This window comes from Etheostoma spectabile, chromosome 17 (genome assembly GCF_008692095.1).
Source record: "Etheostoma spectabile isolate EspeVRDwgs_2016 chromosome 17, UIUC_Espe_1.0, whole genome shotgun sequence".
In the NCBI taxonomy this organism is placed as follows: domain Eukaryota; kingdom Metazoa; phylum Chordata; class Actinopteri; order Perciformes; family Percidae; genus Etheostoma; species Etheostoma spectabile.
In genome coordinates this window covers 13,216,878-13,236,759 of record NC_045749.1, presented here as the reverse complement: position 1 = coordinate 13,236,759, position 19,882 = coordinate 13,216,878, and the positions used below count along the sequence as shown (strand labels likewise).

Sequence of the window (19,882 nt, the reverse complement as noted above, 5' to 3'; positions counted from 1 at the left end):
GTGTGTGTGTGTGTGTGTGTGTGTGTGTGTGTGTGTGTGTGTGTGTGTGTGCGCCCAAACCTAGGGAATTGATGCTACTGGATGTTTCGTGTCCATGACAACAGCCTCTTTCTCTCTCTCTCTGTCTCCCTCTCTCAATGTATTTTTCTCTCGCTCATTCTCTCTGGTGACAGTTGACAGGTTTAACACAATAGAGTGTTTGACTGGGCCTGACTGTCAGAGACAATCACAGCCTTCTTTCCTTCCTACTCCTCTTCTTTTCCTTCCTCTCCTTCCTCCTTCTCTCCTCTCCTCTCCCAATAAATCTCACTATAATTCAAAACTAATTAGCCATTGTGATATTATTTCCAGTCTTTCTCTACCTCCATAATTATCTGCACTATATCTCATTTCCTATGTAAACAATGTTTGTCCATGTGTGTAGGTACTATATAGATTTCTTATATCCACCTTGTTTGTGTATGATTGTGAGTTTTTTTTTAAATGCTTGCTTGTGTGCTATGCACCCTCAGTGACTTTGCAGGTATTTGTGTGTGCAGCACAGACAGATTTGTCCTTTGGAATGGGTTAGATCACTTTGTGCCTTTTAATTAGCTGCTGAATCACCATAACAGCAACTCCATGTGCTTGTTGTCATTGTCCCGTTGTCCACTGAGACATTTATTAAGATGACTCTTTGTCCTGAACTTGACTTGAGTCAGTCAAAATATTGAATTTAGTTGGCAGTTGGTTTCTTCAATCGAGGTGACAGAAAAGTTGCACATGCTGTAGGAGTTTTTTTTGTATTCTTTATAAATTTGTTTCAAAATCTGGCATTTGCTGCACTGCTGGAACAGGTCAGCCATGTCAGGTCAGTGTATAGCTCACGATTTTTTTACAGGTCTTTTACCTTTTGATGTAAATGGAAACTGTGACTCTTCAGTACCTCATCTCACCAACCACCAGAGTACCCAACTATGTGCCAGGCTGTACTGTATATACTGTTCTCTTAAAAGTTAGGCTAAGGACTTACTGCTGATGAGATGGTGTTACAGACTTGGCACCAACTCAAAACTGCTTCATACTTTTATCAGTTTAGTGGATATGTTTTTTTTAGATAGCTTTTTTGGAATTTTAGGTCTTGATTTTATAGGACAGCTGAAGACATCAGAAGGGAGAGAGAGGGGGAATGGCATGCAACAAACGGCCTTAGGTCGGAGTTGATCCTGTGGCCGCTGTGACGAGGAGAAAACCTCTAAATATGGGCGTGCGCTCTACTTGATGAGCCACCCAGGAGCCCCGTGAAAGGACATATTTAAGTCACATGAAGGACCACCAACTAGAACATTCTCTGCACATTCATGTCTCTTTGTTTGAAATACTTTTCAATGTATGTAATACTTTAATATACACTGACCTCTAGTGGAGGTTTAGTTGTGTTACACCTGTTTTACTAAACGTCCAGTTATGCTGTTATCTATCCATTAGAAAGGTGACTTTCTCAATACATTTCTACTTTCTGATTCCTCCTTTCCTAATGCACCCTCACCATTTTTAGATTATTTCTGTTTTTCAGACTCAATCCTGTATTATTTTGTAATTTTCTTTCCTTTCTGACAGACAGTTGGTCTGTCTTTATTCCCTTTCAACCTTCTTTCCCATTCTCTTTATTCTCTCCCAGTAGGTTTCTAGCCATCCAGCACCTGCTCGCTGGCACTGTGATTTTCAAAGTTCACTCACCCAGAATTCAATTCGTGCTATATATAATACATTGTTTATTTCAAACCTTGCATCCTAGACTGTTTTTATTATTTTTTTGTGTGCTTGCAAAGTCATAATCTTTAAATGTTACATTGTTATCACTTTTTCTCTAAACAACTGTGTTGCCATTTACTATAATTGCAGACAGTAAGTGTACACTGTAAGTGTTTGTTTGCTGTGCTGGCCCACCCTAGTTGCTGTTCCACATCTATTGTGTCTTGTCGTGGGGCATAACCGCAACTTAAACATCAATGCAATTCAAAAGACATTCTGTCATAGCTAGCTAACTATACACAATACATGACATAAAGGGCCTCATTCAGACCGGTTGAATGGTTATTGATAGTAGCCAGCTTTTTTGTAAACCTTTACAATAGCAGCACGATGATGAGGGGAAAACAACAGACGCCTTATAATACAGCTGATCCATGATGACATCTGTTTGTTCATGTGAATAGGTGCACACCAGTGGTGGAAGAAGTACTTTTTTACCTAAGTAAAAGTAGCAATATCCTAGTGTCAAATAAAAGAGTGTTACAAATAAAAGAAGTCTGGCATTCAAATTTTTACTTAGATAAAAGTAAAAAATGTACTTTAGGTATTCAATAAATATAGTTGATTAAAAAGTACAGTATTTCCTACGTAGCAGAATAATCAAGTATAGTATCTCATAATTGTTATTAAAATGTTCTTAAATTAAAAAAATTGTACTTAAGTACAGGTACAAGTTAGTATGTGTATGTTAACGCCCACAGAAGGAGGGGAAATCCGGCTGTGCAACTGATTATCTCTAAATGTGTCATTCTCATAACACACACATGCTGAGCGGGATCGGGATCACTCACCTGTGTTGGGTATGTGGATTTGTAACTCTGAGGTCATCCTGAGCAGCTCTGATGAGGGCATTGGAGGCCTTTACGCACTCATCCTCATGTCAATATTCCCATTGTTTTACTGGCTGTTTATGAAGAAAGGTGAGTAGCAAATGTTAAGGTTTTATGCCATTTTTAGTGCAAAACAAGAACATAACATTAATATAGCAGAATTATTAGAGAAGACAAGTGAGTGACAAGAATGGAGTGTATAGTTAAGTAGAAAATAAGTTATATGAGAAAAAACTATACGTGCATTAACAGAAGGTATTGGGGTAAAGTAAAATATCCTCTTGTCTGTGTGAGCATGCTTGTAGGGTAGTAGTATGGATGTAAAAAAACAAGTACAATGCATGAGTGCTGAATGAATGTGACACAGTTTCCCCTGTTTCAAACAATTTTAATAATTATACAATGTCGTATTTGGTGCTTCAGTGTCTGATCTCTGCCCTTTGTGCCCACTAGATGTCCCAGTTTAGCTGACCCAGGTTTAAAATACACCATCTCCTTTAGTTGAATAGTGGAACCATTTTTTATGTTGGAAAATATCTGTATTGTGGCTCAGCTCACAGTGTGACATGGAAAGTAAAGATGACATGTCTGGCCATGTCTTGTTATTGATTTCAAATCTGTATTTTAATTTGAGCCCACACATGATGCAATAGCGTCGAGAAATCACTATGCTTGACAGCTCTGATCTCACAAAGCATTTGCCTGTGATTTTGTGTGTGTGTGTGTGTGTGTGTGTGTGTGTGTGTGTGTGTGTGTTTGAGGGAGTTTGTGAGTTTTCTCTCTTAAGCATGGTCAGTCAAACCTCTTGGAAGCAGAGATCAATGGTCACATTCCTGAATTAGCACATGCTGTGGACTGGAGAAGGATCGGTACAGCCAGACACAGCCATAGCAGTGTAATTTTTGGTAGTTTCCACCTTCATCGCTGTGGAAAATGTAATTTGATGTACTACAAGATAAGAATGCTGCATGCCTCAGTTGTGTCAGATATCTTTCTCAGCTGCTTCAAGTCACAATCTCTCTAGCTGAGATGATCTGATAGAGTTAAAATGTCAGGTCACTATTTTATAACATTGCCCTGAGGCCCTCCCGTACATACATACTGAGATATGATTCAATAAAGCCATTCACTTCAATTTGTCATAAAACCCATGAACCCATCAGCAAATGTGAACCACTCTCTCCACAGTTTAGGACCTGTCAATTGACTAGCTTCCGTGCTCACATCCAACAGTATCTCTTACAGTATATTAAGCAGCTGAAGAAATTTGGAAAAAATCAGTAGAAGCCACAGGGGAAAGAGAGAGGAAGTAGATGATTTTTGTTTGTTTTTTTGTTGTCGTTTTGAGAGCTGAGTGACTTACATGATAAGTCATATCGGAGACAAAAGACAGCATGAGTTTGTGTGTGGACATTTCTAACATGTCTCAGGGCACACAGACATCAGAGTCAAGAGAGCAACCTCAGGCACAATGTATGTAGGGGATTGCATGAAAATTATTTTGGGAGAGGGACAAAACCTTATCTTTAGATTTTGAAAAAACAAAGTCTTCCTCATTGTTAGTAATATTTAGTTTTCGCCCTGTCCTTGACTTAAAAAAACCTAATCCAAGTATAGTTTTATTCACTGTATTTCCACTTTCTCTTAAGATGCAGAAGAAAGTGAATCTTTCTGTCTTTCTGATGCGCGTCCTACTCAATAACGTGTACAGGTATAGTGTATTTCAAACCTAAACTATTAGTCCTGTTACTGTAGATACTATTTTTGTGGTGATGAGGAAAATAAAGACATGATAGAGAAACAGGAATGTTGTCCTCAGCTTATGGCAAAATGCACCTGAATGAACCCTGGCACATACAAAAATGTTTTTAGTAATACATTTCACAAGGAAAGGCTGAAATAAAATATAAATCTGGGGTAAAAAAAAAAAAGCTCTCAAACTACCCTCCCTTTAGCCAAAGAAAACAATTCAATACCCTCCACCTTTCTTCCCCCCCAAAAAAAACAATTTACATATCTTCCCTAAGAACTTCAGCAAGTACTGAAGCAGGATTTTCACAAAACAATATAATCTTAAATTTTTAATTTTCTTTTCTTCTTTCGGTTAAAACCTTCATTGAGATAACTGTATCGGTCCATCAGTTGGACCCACAGAGACTTTTTCCGAAAGCTTTTTGCTCTCAGTTGTTAGATCAGGTTAAGTTAGACAGTAAACAGACCAGTTGCACAGAGTTTTTTAAACTTAATTGAAGTTTCAGATTCAGACAATTGTCCTTTCTTGAGAAGTTTGTCTTGCCAACCCCTGACCTGAAAGTGTAAATATGTGCCTCTTGTGTGTGGAAATTTGAACAACAGAGGAAAAAGTAGGGGAGGATAATAGCAAAGTAATAGAGGACACATGTGCAGGTCCAATTTTCTTTCATGACAGCTAGAATGAGGTAAAAAATCCTCCGGGAGGGGAGAGATGCTGGAGGGTAATGAAGAAGAGATGCCTCTTCCCTCTGTGCATTGCAGATCGCAACACAGAGGGACCTGACCTAAGTTGTTCAGGCTCTTCAGTTTGTCCTTCCTTTGTTCCTTCATGTTCTGCTTCTGTCTTTCTTATCTTACTTCTCATTACTCACCCCTGCCACCACGTCTCATGCAACAACCTACCTTGCTTCTTCTTTCCTTCCACCTCTCTGTTTCTCCCTTTGAACCCTTCAAGAAATAACTGGGCAGAGAAATCCTTTTTAACCAACAGGTCAGGCTCAAATTTCTCTTTCTCTCCCCCCCTTTCTCTTTCTCTCTCTCTGTCTCTCTCTCTTTCCTTCTCTCTCTCTCTCTCTTTTGTGAGTGTGTGGTTCAATATTTTTCTTGTTTACATTTAACATGTCTTCAATTTGAGCTCAGCTTCAATACAGCGGGTATACATTACATTAGTCATAGAGTAAGGAGAAATTGGTCTGCTGTGGTGTTTGTCTACAGTAGAGACCACATATAAGAAGAGTGATGTGACATAAGATTAGGTTTCCTGTTACCTTGTCTGACTTATGTGTGTGAGTATATTGAAGGGTGACCCATGACACATGGTCCTTGGTGATGCTGTTTCTGTGACAGATGTTTCTGTAATGAGGTATGCTCCTGTATAGCTTAGTTGAAAATGTAGGAACAGGAATGTCAACAAGGGGAAAAGACAGCAGAAGCGGATGCAGACACAGCACATTTGTCAGAGCCCTGCTGTCTTGCCTCTTACAACCTTTTCTTCTCTCCAAAGAAAGAGGCAGAAGAGGCAAACACAGTGGCAGAATAAGACAAAGAGGGAACATCACACCTTTTTCCCAGTTCTGTTATTTTTGTATCACAAGGCGAAACGATACCCTTACTGAGAGCTGGTTGGGAGGGGCAGAACCTTGGACGGTAGCTAACATCGGCAGTCTGAACCGATTCTTCTCAAAGGTTAAAGTATCCCAACCCCACATTATGACTGATGGAAGGCATCAGGATGTTTGACACAAGAAATTACCAAATCACTCAGTGCTTCCTTGGATAAGGGGAATGTGGTTCTGCTGGTATTAGCAGTTATTTTTTGTATAAAAAAAAGAAACACATAAAACCTGGTATGCTAAAGAGCCTCAGATTCACTGACTCACCACAGTTGACTCGCTATTGATGAGAACTTCAAAGAGGAAATGTGTACGCAAGGATAAAAAGTAGCTAATTAGAAATTATTCTTTTGTTTCTGTAACAGATATGGTTTGTCAACTTCTTGTTCTTTGCATTCTTTTTCAGTTAGAGACTTTACAAAAATAAATATCCAAAGGGACTAAAGCTTTTTTTCTTATCCCAGAGTTCCATTTTATTTCTGTCTTCTAATGTAAGATTAATTATTTAAAAAAATATATATAAAAATAGCTACTTTAAAACAATGACTTTATACCATTGTTCATAAAGGTGCATTTTGCAATATGTAGAGGGCAATAACACGGCTTCTGTGATAGGCTCCATTTTTGTCGTCTAAATAAAACTAGTTGCTAATAAGACAAATATGTCTGTTTAAGAAACACAATACAGGTGGATCTTATTAGTGATTGAAGGATACCTATAGCAAAAAGTCCAGACTTTTTTAACCATTAAGACTTTGTTCTGCATTTTAACAGAGAGCAGAACTATAGTGAAGTCAGTGTGTCATAAGGTAAAACAATAGTATGATGGAAGTTCAGCATTCTATACTGCAGTTCCATACTGTTATATTATTTTGATATATATGGAGAGAAGGGTGTTACGTTTTGAAACATATTAATATAATTTAATTTCCATACAGTACCTTATTTAAACAGATTTTCAATAGAAGACAGAATTCAACTCAACTATTGTTAAAAGGGCAAGAATTTAGCTAATACTACAAGGTGTTTTTTGTTAGCTTTACTTTACATCACTCACATCTTTATTCTCAGCAGTTGTCTAAAAGTACCTTTTTTGTGTCTTCATAATGCATAATGTTGTTTTGCTCTTGGTTAGTGACCAACAATTGTTCACTACTATTAACATTGTATTGTGGAATACTTTCTGTCCATTATGTGATATATGGTGAACACTGAACAATTTTAGCTCAAAAGTTTTCTTTAAACAGAAAGATGATTACAGTTTTCCACAACCTCAATAAGTTCAAGAGGCATCGATTCATACTGAATTATGTAGTAAAAGTCAGAAGACCATGGTGGTGACCAAATGCAACAAACCGTCACACAAAATCACTTTAAAATTAGATACTTTCGTACTTGATACTTAATATATTCTGATTTTAAGTAATGTTTAAGTCCAGTAACAGTGCTGCTTGAGGATAGTTTTTCTCCACTTCTTCTACTGTATGTAGAGGAGAAGAAGGTGTGCTTCATGCATAAATTGAAGGAGCTGGCAAGATTGCATTTCACTGGAGTTGTAAGACAAATTTAATTGATTGATTGATTGATTGATTGATTGATTGATGTATTAAGTCACATTTTGTTACTTACAGGACAGACTTTTCAAGGCACAATCACAGAAGCATCAACAGCTACTGTATGTATTTGAAGAAATTGCTTAGCTCTTATTTTTGTTCTAATATTGGATGTTTGCGTGTACCAAAGCCAAAGCCTTTTCCCATCGAGCTCTGATAGCAACACATTTGCAAAGTTAATGAGACATTGCATCGACCGGCAGCCATTCGGGCTAGAAAACAGATGCAGCAATCTCCATACTGTGAAAACACACATTTGAGTTGGGACTTGAATTCAGATGAACATAAATATATTTCTTTCCATTAGTTGGAATAAAACCTGTCTTTTAACACTCTCTTCCAGTTACCAGGGAAACCACATCAGGCAAATCAATGAATGTAATGTCACTGGAGAGGGAGGGCATACCTCAAGTCCACCCCACCCTTCCCAAACAATCTGTGTCTGCTCTCTCTCCCTCTCTCTCTCTCTCTCTCTCTCTCTCTCTCTCTCTCTCTCTCTCTCTCTCATTCTCCCTCTCTCTCACTCTCTCGCTATCATTTTCTATGCAATCTCCCAGTCATCCTCTCCCCCTCTCTTTTGCCGCTTCTCCCTCGCTCACTCCCTCTTTACCCCTCACAACACTCACTTCCTGACAACTACTGCCAAAGGACTCGCAGACGCAGCACATCCCAAGTTTCCATTACTCGGCAGGGGCCTAGAAGAAGAAAGAGAGAGAGGAGGAAAAGAAAAAAAATTCAAACTTCAGCCCAGGTGTTATGACAATTTGGAGCTTGCAGCCTGTAGCTCCAGTAATATGGCCTCCAACAGGGAATAAGAGGGGTTGCTGGTGGCCAGGTTTTGGGTGACAGAGGAGAAACATCAATTGAGCCAAGCCACTTTATTGTTTTCTTCCGTTATAGTTGACAGAATTGCTCAATCAGCCTCAACTTACAATACTAGATTGGCTTGAGGTGGATAAAAGTGAGGAAGTAGACGGAATTCGACTCAGCTGTCAAATTGTTGGTTGGTTGGGTGCAGTTGGAAAGGTGTTGTGTCGCTGGCCGGACTCGGCCCGGCCCGGCCCGGCCCAAACTGGCTCAGTGCTGCAGTGCTGGGCGATGACAGACAGTGGTCTCCAAAGATGTTGAGTCTGGATGGATTGGAGATGATCGCTGTGCTGGTGGTCATGGGTCTTTTCATCAAAGTCCTGGAGCAGTTTGGGATGTTCGAGCCTGTCGGAGGGGAAGGTAATTTTATTTTTTCTATGAATTGTTGGATTGATAACAGGACAATAATAGTGAAGTAAAAACAGAGTTTCACTGATTTTGAAGGGGTTGTGGTTGTACCAGTGTGTGCATGTGCTGATACTTTAATCTTCAGTGCCCATTTCCTCTGTTCCTGAGTGGACTGTGTCCTGTCTGAGGGTTTAGGTTACCAGTACAACTGGGCCATGCAACTCTCCCTCCCTCTCTCTCCCTCTCTCTCTCTCTCTCTCTCTCTCTCTCAATTCAATCTGCTTTATTGACATGAACAAAGAAAACATGTTGTTGCCAAAGTAGTTTACAGAAAATGCATATGATATACTGATATGCACTGATTTACAAGACACTACAAAACAATTACATAACACAATATAATACTTAACAGTTTTGTATGATATTGTACAATCCTAAACCAATGTGTAATGTTGGGGAATTTGCTATTTTTTTGGCCATTTTCCAAAGTGTAAATCTCTTAGTGAAAAGATTTTTTTTTCACAGTTTATACTCTCTCCCCCCCTTCCCTTTATAGCTCTCTTTCACTCAGAAACACACACACACATACACACACACACACACACACACACACACACACATAGAACAGAGTAACTTTAGCTGTGTGTGAGGCTTTGCCCCTGGGGTGTGTGTGCTTTTACCCTTTAATCGATAACACTATGGACAGAGTGGGTCTGAGTGCTGTGTAGAGGAACTTGTCTCAGTGAGGGAATGTCCTCTCAGTACTCTCATTAGCTTATATCCTTTAGTTTGGAGCTGTATGAGAAAACAGGGCTCATTTTCTGTGCTGCAGATCGTAGGTCAACACGTTTTGTGGTTGTGGTTGACTTGGCCTAATGCGATTTAAAAAACACACAAAAAAAAAACAATTCAGTTCCAAAGTGTTTGACTCAATTATTTGTTTTAACAATAAAAGAGACAGATGCCCTTATGGATTAGTGATAAGTCAGCGGTCACCCATATACTCAATTAGGTCAGTTCACAGATGTTTAATTATAGTTTAACAAAACGAAACATGTACTGAATTATACTTTTACAACACTTCTCAAATAATGGCTGCCTGTAAATGAAGGGTTGACTGAAAAGGTCTTCTACCCCCAAGAGCTGTCAACATGCAGCAAGGCCTTGTTTGGCCTGTCTTATCTGGATGGCCTGTGCTTTGTCCCCCCTAAATCCAATCTACTTTACATTGTTCACACTTGCTTATCTCTTCCCTGTTAGTGACAACAGGGAAGATGGAATTCTTATCTTCTTAGTGTGTATTTTTTTACTCCGCTCATTGCCCAGAGTGCCCTGTACACTTTGGGCTCTGGTAACAGCGGCACTCTGACAGGGTCTTATGTTTTCTTCTCATGACAAGAATCTGCTCTGTCACACAAATTTTAAGTCACCATGTAAAGGCCAGACATGCAGTTTACTCAGTAAACATAACAAATTAAAATGCTAGATTAGGAATTTATTCTGGTAGATTCTTCTTGATGCTACACTATAAGAGACATCCTCTATCCCTTAAGCACCTGCTGGACTGCACCCAGTGCTCAAGGTGTGCCAACAGCTCTGTCATCTCAAATTCCCCTTGGAAAACTATGGTGCATGCTACAGCGCTCTGCATACACATGCATGCACACACAAATGAACACACACACACACACACACACACACACACACACACACACACACACACACACACACACACACACACACACACACACACACACACACACACACACACACACAGACACACACACAGACACACACACACACAGGAGGCTATTTTCCCATTATTCGCATTGCACTACAGTTTCAGTATTATTATCAGTCTTCACTATTCTGACCAATCTTTATGGAAAATGACAGATTTACGTGCATACGTGCGTGCGTGCATGCATGTGTGCCAACTCCTCCGGGGGGTACTTAAGCTAATGCATTTCCTCTTTATTAGAGGAACTTTGTCTGAGTAATACAGTGGTTCTGGCATCTGGACTATCTGCAGAATCATGTTCTCACTAGATGGCTTCTAATCATTGCACATCTATATAAGGGCATGCCCGATATATGCATGCCTACTTGAGTATGTATGCTATTTTCATGTATGAAGCATATATTTTCAATTTGCTGGTGATACCATGATGGTATTAAGCATGTGATCTATTTTGACCATGTGGTCCTGTGTGAAACTGACACATACTGTAGATTAGACATAGATTTTCTCGTTCTGCTTGACCTTTCTACTTTAATGGTGGAATCTTGTGTTGGCTGCTTGTGTGGCGGTGTGTCTTTCATTTACTTCTCTCTCAGGATATTGATTTACAGACTTAAGTTGACTTGACAGCAGTTATGCTGCACTTACATGCTCCTCAGATGGTCCCATTTCCAGAGATTGGAAGTCATTCTTCCGACTTCGGTGTGTTCATTAGCTTTAAGTTGTAATGTGGAAAAAACATGGACGCTACTTAGAAAATGTATTGTATTGGATTGCTCAGAGTTTTTAAATGACATTTAAATATCTGTTTGTAGTATTTATTTCCAGTAAAGCTGATTCTGATTCAGATTCTGAATATCAGCCTAACAAAAAACTTTTCTTAATAATCTAGGTCTCTCAGTTACAACCTAATAGCATATACAAAAAACGTGAGAAAGAAATGTTTCATGCAATACGTGACTTATTAAGAAAATTCTTACCATCAACCCAACATTTACTCTAGTCCACCATTATACTGCATAATATGACGCCAACTCGGGAAGATGTACCAAAGTGTACCAAAGATTTGCCGACTTTCTGAGTTGTTTATCAACTTGAGGCGGCATTCACATAAATTTTCCTTGTCAGGAACTCGTTTTTCAGATTACACCACATGAATGCAGTACACTGGTTGTATGTACTTTTACAGAAAGCTTTTCCCCCTATACCTTTCATGACAAAAAACGTTTGCAGCTTATGAGACTCCCATTACTTTATTGAGCTGTGTTGCTAACCTTACGCTGATTAAACACATACTGTACATACACACATTTGTGTTCTCTAAAGAAAGTGAAAGAGGGATGAAAAGAGAAAGAGCTGGATGGGTGTATACAGTATGTGTGTGGTCTGGAAGTTTACAAGGCTCTGATAGATTTGAAGCCAATGGCTAATGGTGTTCTTTAGAAGTTTATGAGGTGGAAATTGTACAATGGGATGTTCAGATCTGGATGGCCTGACAAAAGAGTTTCTAACAACTCAACTTAAACACTCCAGACATGTTTTAAAGTATGTAGAAAATACTCTGTCATGGTTAATATTTAGTTCAACATGGTTTAATCAGAAAAAGGAAAAATTATTTAAAAAATCATGGCCCCCCCCCTCCCTCCATGCTCGTGCTTACACTAGTTTGAGACTATTTTGCTGACAACATTCTAGCATCTAGGTTGACCGGTAAAAAAGTAGCACATATCAAGCAGGCTAAACATTGGAGAGATTCAGGCATAGGCCTACATGTACATGATGGAGCCTCACTGGGGCCGTATGCACCACAACCTTTTTCAGCCTTTGATTTTAGAAGAAATTCTAAACGACGATCCCATTGATGAAGAAGCTGTATTTCAATCAGGAGAGACATGTTTGCAGATATGCAAATGAGGTTTATTTTAGAGCTCAATAAATTGTACAAAGTCTTTGGCGATTAGACTCCATTGCTGTACAAATACTTTATATATCTATATAGGGGTAGAGAACCATCAGACCCCCGATGGAATCTAGACACGTGGCGACGAAGAAGCCCGAAGACTAGACCGAAGGAGGCTCCGGACCGGTCAACTGGAGTAGATGACTGGAGGTTGAAGGGGAGGTGGAGGTGCACTCTTTGCCTGCAACGACAGCTGAATAGCACAGGGTGAAACAGATTTTTTAAAGCAGGGTTGTGACTCTGTGATTGGCCCTTGCAATTTGTGTACAATTCTGATAGGTTAAGCAGGAAGGTGAACGCCAGCTTTAGATGTATCTTCATTTCCAGACTTATTATTTGAGCGGTATGTTTTTCTTCCCAGTCTATCAGTTATGTAGCCTGCATCCGTCCTCATATCGGTTACCTGTGATTAAATAGGAAATATTATATTATTATACAATATTATATTATAATACACTATATTGGAACACCAATTCTCGCTATTTTACAGCAGCCACTGTGTTTCTTTTTTAACTAAATAAATGTTTAAACTCGCTGTATTTGCGCAAGAGTATTCCACACCGACCAGTTTGTTTGTGGTTGCATGGTGAATCGTAGTACCATGGCTCCATTCATGCTGCCTTTTATTGTGGTAGTGCATTACTCTTAACTCTGACTCAACATACTCAGAGTCGATTGAACTAACTCAAATCATCATCAAACTCAGAGTTTCCCATCTCAGGGTAAATAAACTCAGATTTCCGGGTTAGACTCAGAGTTTGTTAAACCTCCTTCCTGAAACAGACCCCTGGACTCACCTCTTCTGTCCAACTTGTTGACCATAAAGATAGCGGTTATTACGCCACCATTAAGCTACGTAGAGCACAGCCTTTTGTGATAAATCCAGTGTTTACCAAATGCAGAAATTCTAAAAGAAATTATTCTATGTTATTTTATCTTTTTATATTTATTGCTGATCTTACTTGTTCTCCCATCAAACACATGTTACTATACCAGCGACCCTGTGTTAACCTACATATGAGCAATAATTAAAACTTGAACTTGCTCAACAGTTCAAAAATATCTTAAAAATGCTAAAATATGTTATAAAAAAATGTGTGTGTGTGTGTGTGTGTTGTGTGGGGGGGGGGGGGTGTGTGTGTGTGTGCCTTTGATGAACACTGTAGGTGTAGCCTCATAAACCTCCTTATCTCTTTGCTGTATACAAAACGGCTCAGTAAATCATTTTTCCTGCTTAAAAGGTATTTGGCTATGATATCAGCACTGTGTTGTGTGTGTGTGGGAGGGTGGGGGGGGGGGGTATGGACAGTATGAGGGAGAGGGATAAGTGAAGGTAAATTGCTTTGGAGTCAGCAGAGGACCCATTTGTGTCAAAGCACACACACGCGCAGAGGCCCGTCCATCTACCCTCATTGTAATTGCCCTTCAATAGATAGGTTCGCTAATGGAGTATGCTGTGTGTGTGTGTGTGTGTGTGTGTTTGTGTTTGCAGCCAATTTAGAGTCTGTCGCGGTCTAAAACATCACAGCATTAAATCTGATGATATTCTGTCAGTCCCCATAAGTAGTCTATATAGGGTTTTCATCTACCAGCCATGATGTCATGATTCTAATCTGTTGGGGTATGTTGACAAAAAGGCAGGCACTCAGATCCTGCATCTTCTATCACTGGTTTGAAGAAGTATCTTATGAACATTAAAAAACTGAAGAGAGTGTGGAGGAGACTGCCCTTGTCCTTGTCTGAGGCTCTTTCGGTTTCTGCCCCTCTGATGGCTAGTCACCTAGAAGATGAGAGCCTGGGACACAGGAGGATCAGACGTGATATTTAATACACAACTCTCTCTATCCTACATGCCCCTCTCTCTATATTTGTGTCTCTCCCCACTCTTCTCTCGCTGTATGTGTGTGTGTGTGTGTGTGTGTGTGTGTGTGTGTGTGTGTGTGTGTGTGTGTGTGTGTGTGTGTGTGTGTGTGTGTGTGTGTGTGTGTGTGTGTGTGTGTGTGTGTGTGACACTGTTTGTATGACAGGTGCTCTATGGATAAAAGAACAGAAGTTGTTGACGCTCCGCTGGTCTTCCTCTGACAAGCGTCTGCAGAAAGATGATAACATTGAGACTAAACTAATACATTCACACACTGTCCTTGAAAATAACCCTAGCAAAGAAGATTTGTTTTCCCACAGCTAAGCCTTGTGTCTGAAGACCTTTTTCCATATGCAGCTTAACACGTAAATGTACTGGCAGTTTGTAATCTCACACTCGTATAAAATGCTTCAGAAATGTTCGGCAATATTACATAAACTATTCTGGGGAATATCTGGGATCAAAAACAGCAATACTCCCAAGAAAAACCTTCAGAATCAAGTAATGCTATTTATGGTCAATTGATACAGTGAAGAAAAATATGAAAAATGTCTTTGCATATACTATAGTTTTATGTACCAGCCTGAAGGAAATATCACAAAAGAAACTGCACTTTTAATAGAACCTATAAATAAACCTGAATATTGCCTGAGAACACACATTTCCAACCATCTTTTATCAATGGAACAGTTTTTCCTTCTTGCGTACATTGGATATAAAAAGTCTACACACCCCAGTTAAAATGGCAGGTTTTTGTGATGTAAAGAAATGAGACAAACATAAATCATGTCAGAACCTTTTCCACTTTTATTGTGACATATTGTGAACAATTCAAATGAAAAACAAACTGAAATCTTTGAGGGGGAAAAATAAAAAATAAAAACATACAATAACGTGGTTGCATAAGTATGCACACCCTTAAACTAATACTTTGTTGAAGCACCTTATTACAGCACTCAGTCTTTTTGGGTAGGAGTCTATTAGCATGGCACATCTTGACGTGGCAATATTTGCCCATTCTTCTTTGCAAAAGTGCTCCAAATCTGTCATATTGCGAGGACATCTCCTGTGCACAGCCCTCTTAAGATCACCCCACAGATGTTCAATTGGATTCAGGTCTGGGCTCTGGCTGGGCCCTTCCAAACGTTAATCTTCTTTTGGATGTGTGCTTTGGGTCGTTGTTATGCTGAAAGGTAAACTTCCTCTTCATCTTTAGCTTTCTAACGGAAGCCAGAAGGTTTTGTGCCAAAATTGCCTGGTAGTTGGAACTGTTCATAATTCCCTCCACCTTGACTAAGGCCCTGGTTCCAGCTGAAGAAAAACAGCCCCAAAGCATGATGCTGCCACCACCATGCTTCACTTTTCATGTCTGATAAACCAAGGTGAACTTTTTGGCCATAATTCCAAAGATATTTGGCGCAAAAACACACTGCACTCACCCAAAGAACACCATACCACAGTGAAGCATGGTGGTGGCAGCACATGCTTTGGGGCTGTTTTTCTTCAGCTGGAACCAGGGCCTTAGTCAAGGTGGAGGGATTATGAACAGTTCCAACTACCAGGCAATTTTGGCACAAAACCTTCTGGCTTCCGTTTAGAAAGCTAAAGATAAGAGGAAGTTTACCTTTCACATAACAACGACCCAAAGCACACATCCAAAAGAAGATTACGTTTGGAAGGCCCACCAGCCCCAGACCTGAATCCAATTGAACATCTGTGGGGTGATCTTAAGAGGGCTGTGCACAGGAGATGTCCTCGCAATATGACAGATTTGGAGCACTTTGCAAAGAAGAATGGCAAATATTGCCACGTCAAATGTGCCATGCTAATAGACTCCTACCCAAAGACTGAGTGCTGTAATAAGGTGCTTCAAAAAGTATTAGTTTAAGGGTGTGCATACTTATGCACACCACGTATTGTATGTTTTTATTTTTATTTTTCCCCCTCAAGATTTCAGTTTTTTTTTTCATTTGAATTGTTCACAATATGTCACAATAAGTGGAAAAGGTTCTGACATGATTTATGTTTGTCTCATTTCTTTACATCAAAAAACCTGCCATTTTAACTGGGGTGTGTAACTTTTTATATCCAATGTACGCAAAGGAAAAACTGTTCCATTGAAAAAGATGTTTGGAAATGGTGTGTCTCAGCAATATTCAGGTTTATTTATAGGTTCTATTAAAAGTCGAGTTTCTTTGTGATATTTCCTTCAGGCTGGTAATAAAACTATAGTATTGCAAAGACTATTTTCATATTTTTTTCACTGTACAATTGACCATAAATAGCATTACTTGATTCTGAAGGTTTTTCTTGGGAGTATTGCGTTTTTGTCCCAGATATTCCCCAGAATAGTTTATGTTATTGCCGACATTTCTGAAGCATTTTACAGTGTGAGATTACAAACTGCCAGTACATTTACGTGTTAGCTGCATATGGAAAAAGTCTTCAGACCAAGGCTTAGCTGTGGGAAACAAATCTTTCTTGCTAGGGTTTTTTCAAGGACAGTGTGTGAATGTATTATTTAGTCTCAATGTTATCATCTTTCTGCAGACGCTTGTCAGAGGAAGACCCAGCGGAGCGTCAACAACTTCTGTTCTTTTATCCATGACACCTGTCATACAAACGTCACACCACACCACACACAAACACACACACACACACCCACACACACACACACACACACACACCACACCACACACACACAACACCACACACACACACACATACAGCGAGAGAAGAGTGGGAGAGACACAATATAGAGAGAGGGGCATGTAGGATAGAGAGAGTTTTGTATTAATATCACGTCTGACCTCTCCTGTGTCCCAGGCTCTCATCTTCTAGGTGACTACCCTCAGAGGGCAGAACCGAAAGAGCCTCAGACAAGGACAAGGGCAGTCTCCTCCACACTCTCTTCAGTTTTTTAATGTTCATAAGATACTCTTTCAAACCAGTGATAGAAGATGCGAGATCTGATTGCCTGCCTTTTTGTCAACATACCCCAACAGATTAGAATCATGACATCTGGCTGGTAGATGAAAACCCTATATAGACTACTTATGGGACTGACGAATATCATCATTTTAATGCTGTATTTTTTAGACCGCGACAGACTCTAAATTGGCTCAAACACAACACACACCCACACACACACACAACAGCATACTCCTTAGCGAACCTATCTATTGAAGGGCAATTACAATGAGGGTAGATGGCGGGCCTGCGCGTGTGTGTGCTTGACCACAATGGGTCCTCTGCTGACTCCAAACAATTTACCTTCACTATCCTCTCCCTCATACTGTCCATACCCCCACCCCCCCCCCCCACCCCCCTCCACACACACACACACACAGTGCTGATATCATAGCCAAATACCTTTTAAGCAGGAAAATGATTTACTGAGCCGTTTTTATACAGCAAAGAGATGAAGGAGGTTTATGGAGCTACCCCTACAGTGTTCATCAAAGGACACCCACCACACAACCCCCCCCCCCCCCACCCCACACACAACCACACACACATTTTTTTATAACATATTTTAGCATTTTTAGATATTTTTGAACTGTTGAGCAGTTCAAGTTTAATTATTGCTCATATGTAGGTTAACACAGGGTCGCTGTTATAGTAACATGTGTTTGATGGGAGAACAAGTAAGATCACATAAATATATAAAAGATAAAATAACATAGATAATTTCTTTTAGAATTTCTGCATTTGGTAAACACTGGATTTATCAACAAAGGCTGTGCTCTACGTAGCTTAAGGGTGGCGTAATAACCGCTATCTTTATGTCAACAATTGTGACAGAAGAGGTGGTCCAGGGGTCGTTTTCAGGAAGGAGGTTTAACAAACTCTGAGTCTAACCCGGAAATCTAGTTTATTTACCCTGAGATGGGAACTCTGAGTTTGATATGATTTGAGTTAGTTCAATGACTCTGAGTATGTTGAGTCAGAGTTAAGAGTAATGCACTACCACAATAAAAGGCAGCATGAATGGAGCCATGGTACTACGATTCACCATGCAACCACAAACAAACTGGTCGGTGTGGAATACTCTTGCGCAAATACAGCGAGTTAAAACATTTATTTAGTTAAAAAAGAACACAGTGGCTGCTGTAAAATAGCGAGAATTGGTTTTTCCAATATAGTGTATTATAATAAATATTGTATAATAATATAATATTTCCTATTTAATCCAGGTAACCGATATGAGGACGGATGCAGGCTACATAACTGATAGACTGGAGAAAAACATACCGCTCAAATAATAATCTGGAAATGAAGATACATCTAAAGCTGGCGTTCACCTTCCTGCTTAACCTATCAGAATTGTACACAAATTGCAAGGGCCAATCACAGAGTCACACCCTGCTTTAAAAAATCTGTTTCACCCTGTGCTATTCAGCTGTCGTTGCAGGCAAAGAGTGCACCTCCACCTCCCTTCAACCTCCAGTCATCTACCCCAGTTGACCGGTCCGAGCCTCCTTCGGTCTAGTCTTCGGCTCTTCGTCGCCACGTGTCAGATCCATCGGGGGTCTGATGGTTCTCTACCCCTATAAGATATATAAAGTATTTGTACAGCAATGGAGTCTAATCGCCAAAGACTTTGTACAATTTATTGAGCTCTAAATAAACCTCATTTGCATATCTGCAACATGTCTCTCCTGTTAAATACAGCTTCTTCATCAATGGATCGTCGTTAGAATTTCTTCTAAATCAAGGCTGAAAAAGGTTGTGGTGCATACGGCCCCAGTGAGGCTCCATCATGTACATGTAGCCATGCCTGAATCTCTCCAATGTTAGCCTGCTTGATATGTGCTACTTTTTACCGGTCAACCTAGATGCTAGAATTTTGTCGCAAATAGTCTCAAACTGTGTAGCACGAGCATGGAGGGAGGGGGGGGGGCCATGATTTTTAAATAATTTTTCCTTTTTCTGATTAAACCATGTTGAACAAAATATTAACCATGACAGAGTATTTTCTCATACTTTAAAACTGTCTGAGTGTTAAGTTGAGTTGTTAAACTCTTTTGTCAGGCCATCCGATCTGAACTCCCTTGTACAATTTCCACTCATAAACTTCTAAAGAACACCATTAGCCATTGGCTTCAAATCTATCAGAGCCTTGTAAACTTCCAGACCACACACATACTGTATACACCCATCCAGCTCTTTCTCTTTTCATCCCCTTTTCACTTTCTTTGAGAACACAAATGGTGTGTATGTACAGTATGTGTTTAATCAGCGTAAGGTTACACACAGCTCAATAAAGTATGGGAGTCTCATAAGCTGCAAACGTTTTTGTCATGAAAGGTATGGGGGGAAAAGCTTTCTGTAAAAGTACATACAACCATGTGCTAGCATTCATGTGGTGTAATCGAAAAACGAGTTCCTACAAGGAAATTTATGTGAATGCCGCCTCAAGTTGATAACAACTCAGAAAGTCGGCAAATCTTTGGTACACTTTGGTACATCTCCCGAGTTGGCGTCATATTATGCAGTATAA

The 19,882-nt window shown here is 39.7% G+C and overlaps 1 protein-coding gene across 6 annotated transcripts in view; it reads left to right on the top strand.

Annotated features, from left to right (window-relative positions):
* LOC116704962 (Kv channel-interacting protein 2) overlaps positions 1-19,882 on the top strand; it is a 98,853-nt gene that overhangs the window by 61,835 nt on the left and 17,136 nt on the right. The window contains exon 1 of one of the 6 annotated variants that reach the window (XM_032540763.1): positions 8,174-8,829. The exons of 4 other annotated variants lie outside the window; for them this stretch is intronic. In XM_032540763.1, coding sequence (XP_032396654.1) covers positions 8,724-8,829 — 106 coding nt within the window. In that variant the 5' untranslated portion in view covers positions 8,174-8,723. Of the gene's footprint in view, positions 1-8,173; positions 8,830-19,882 lie in introns of those variants that run through there. One more of the 6 variants, XM_032540764.1, reaches the window with a different exon arrangement.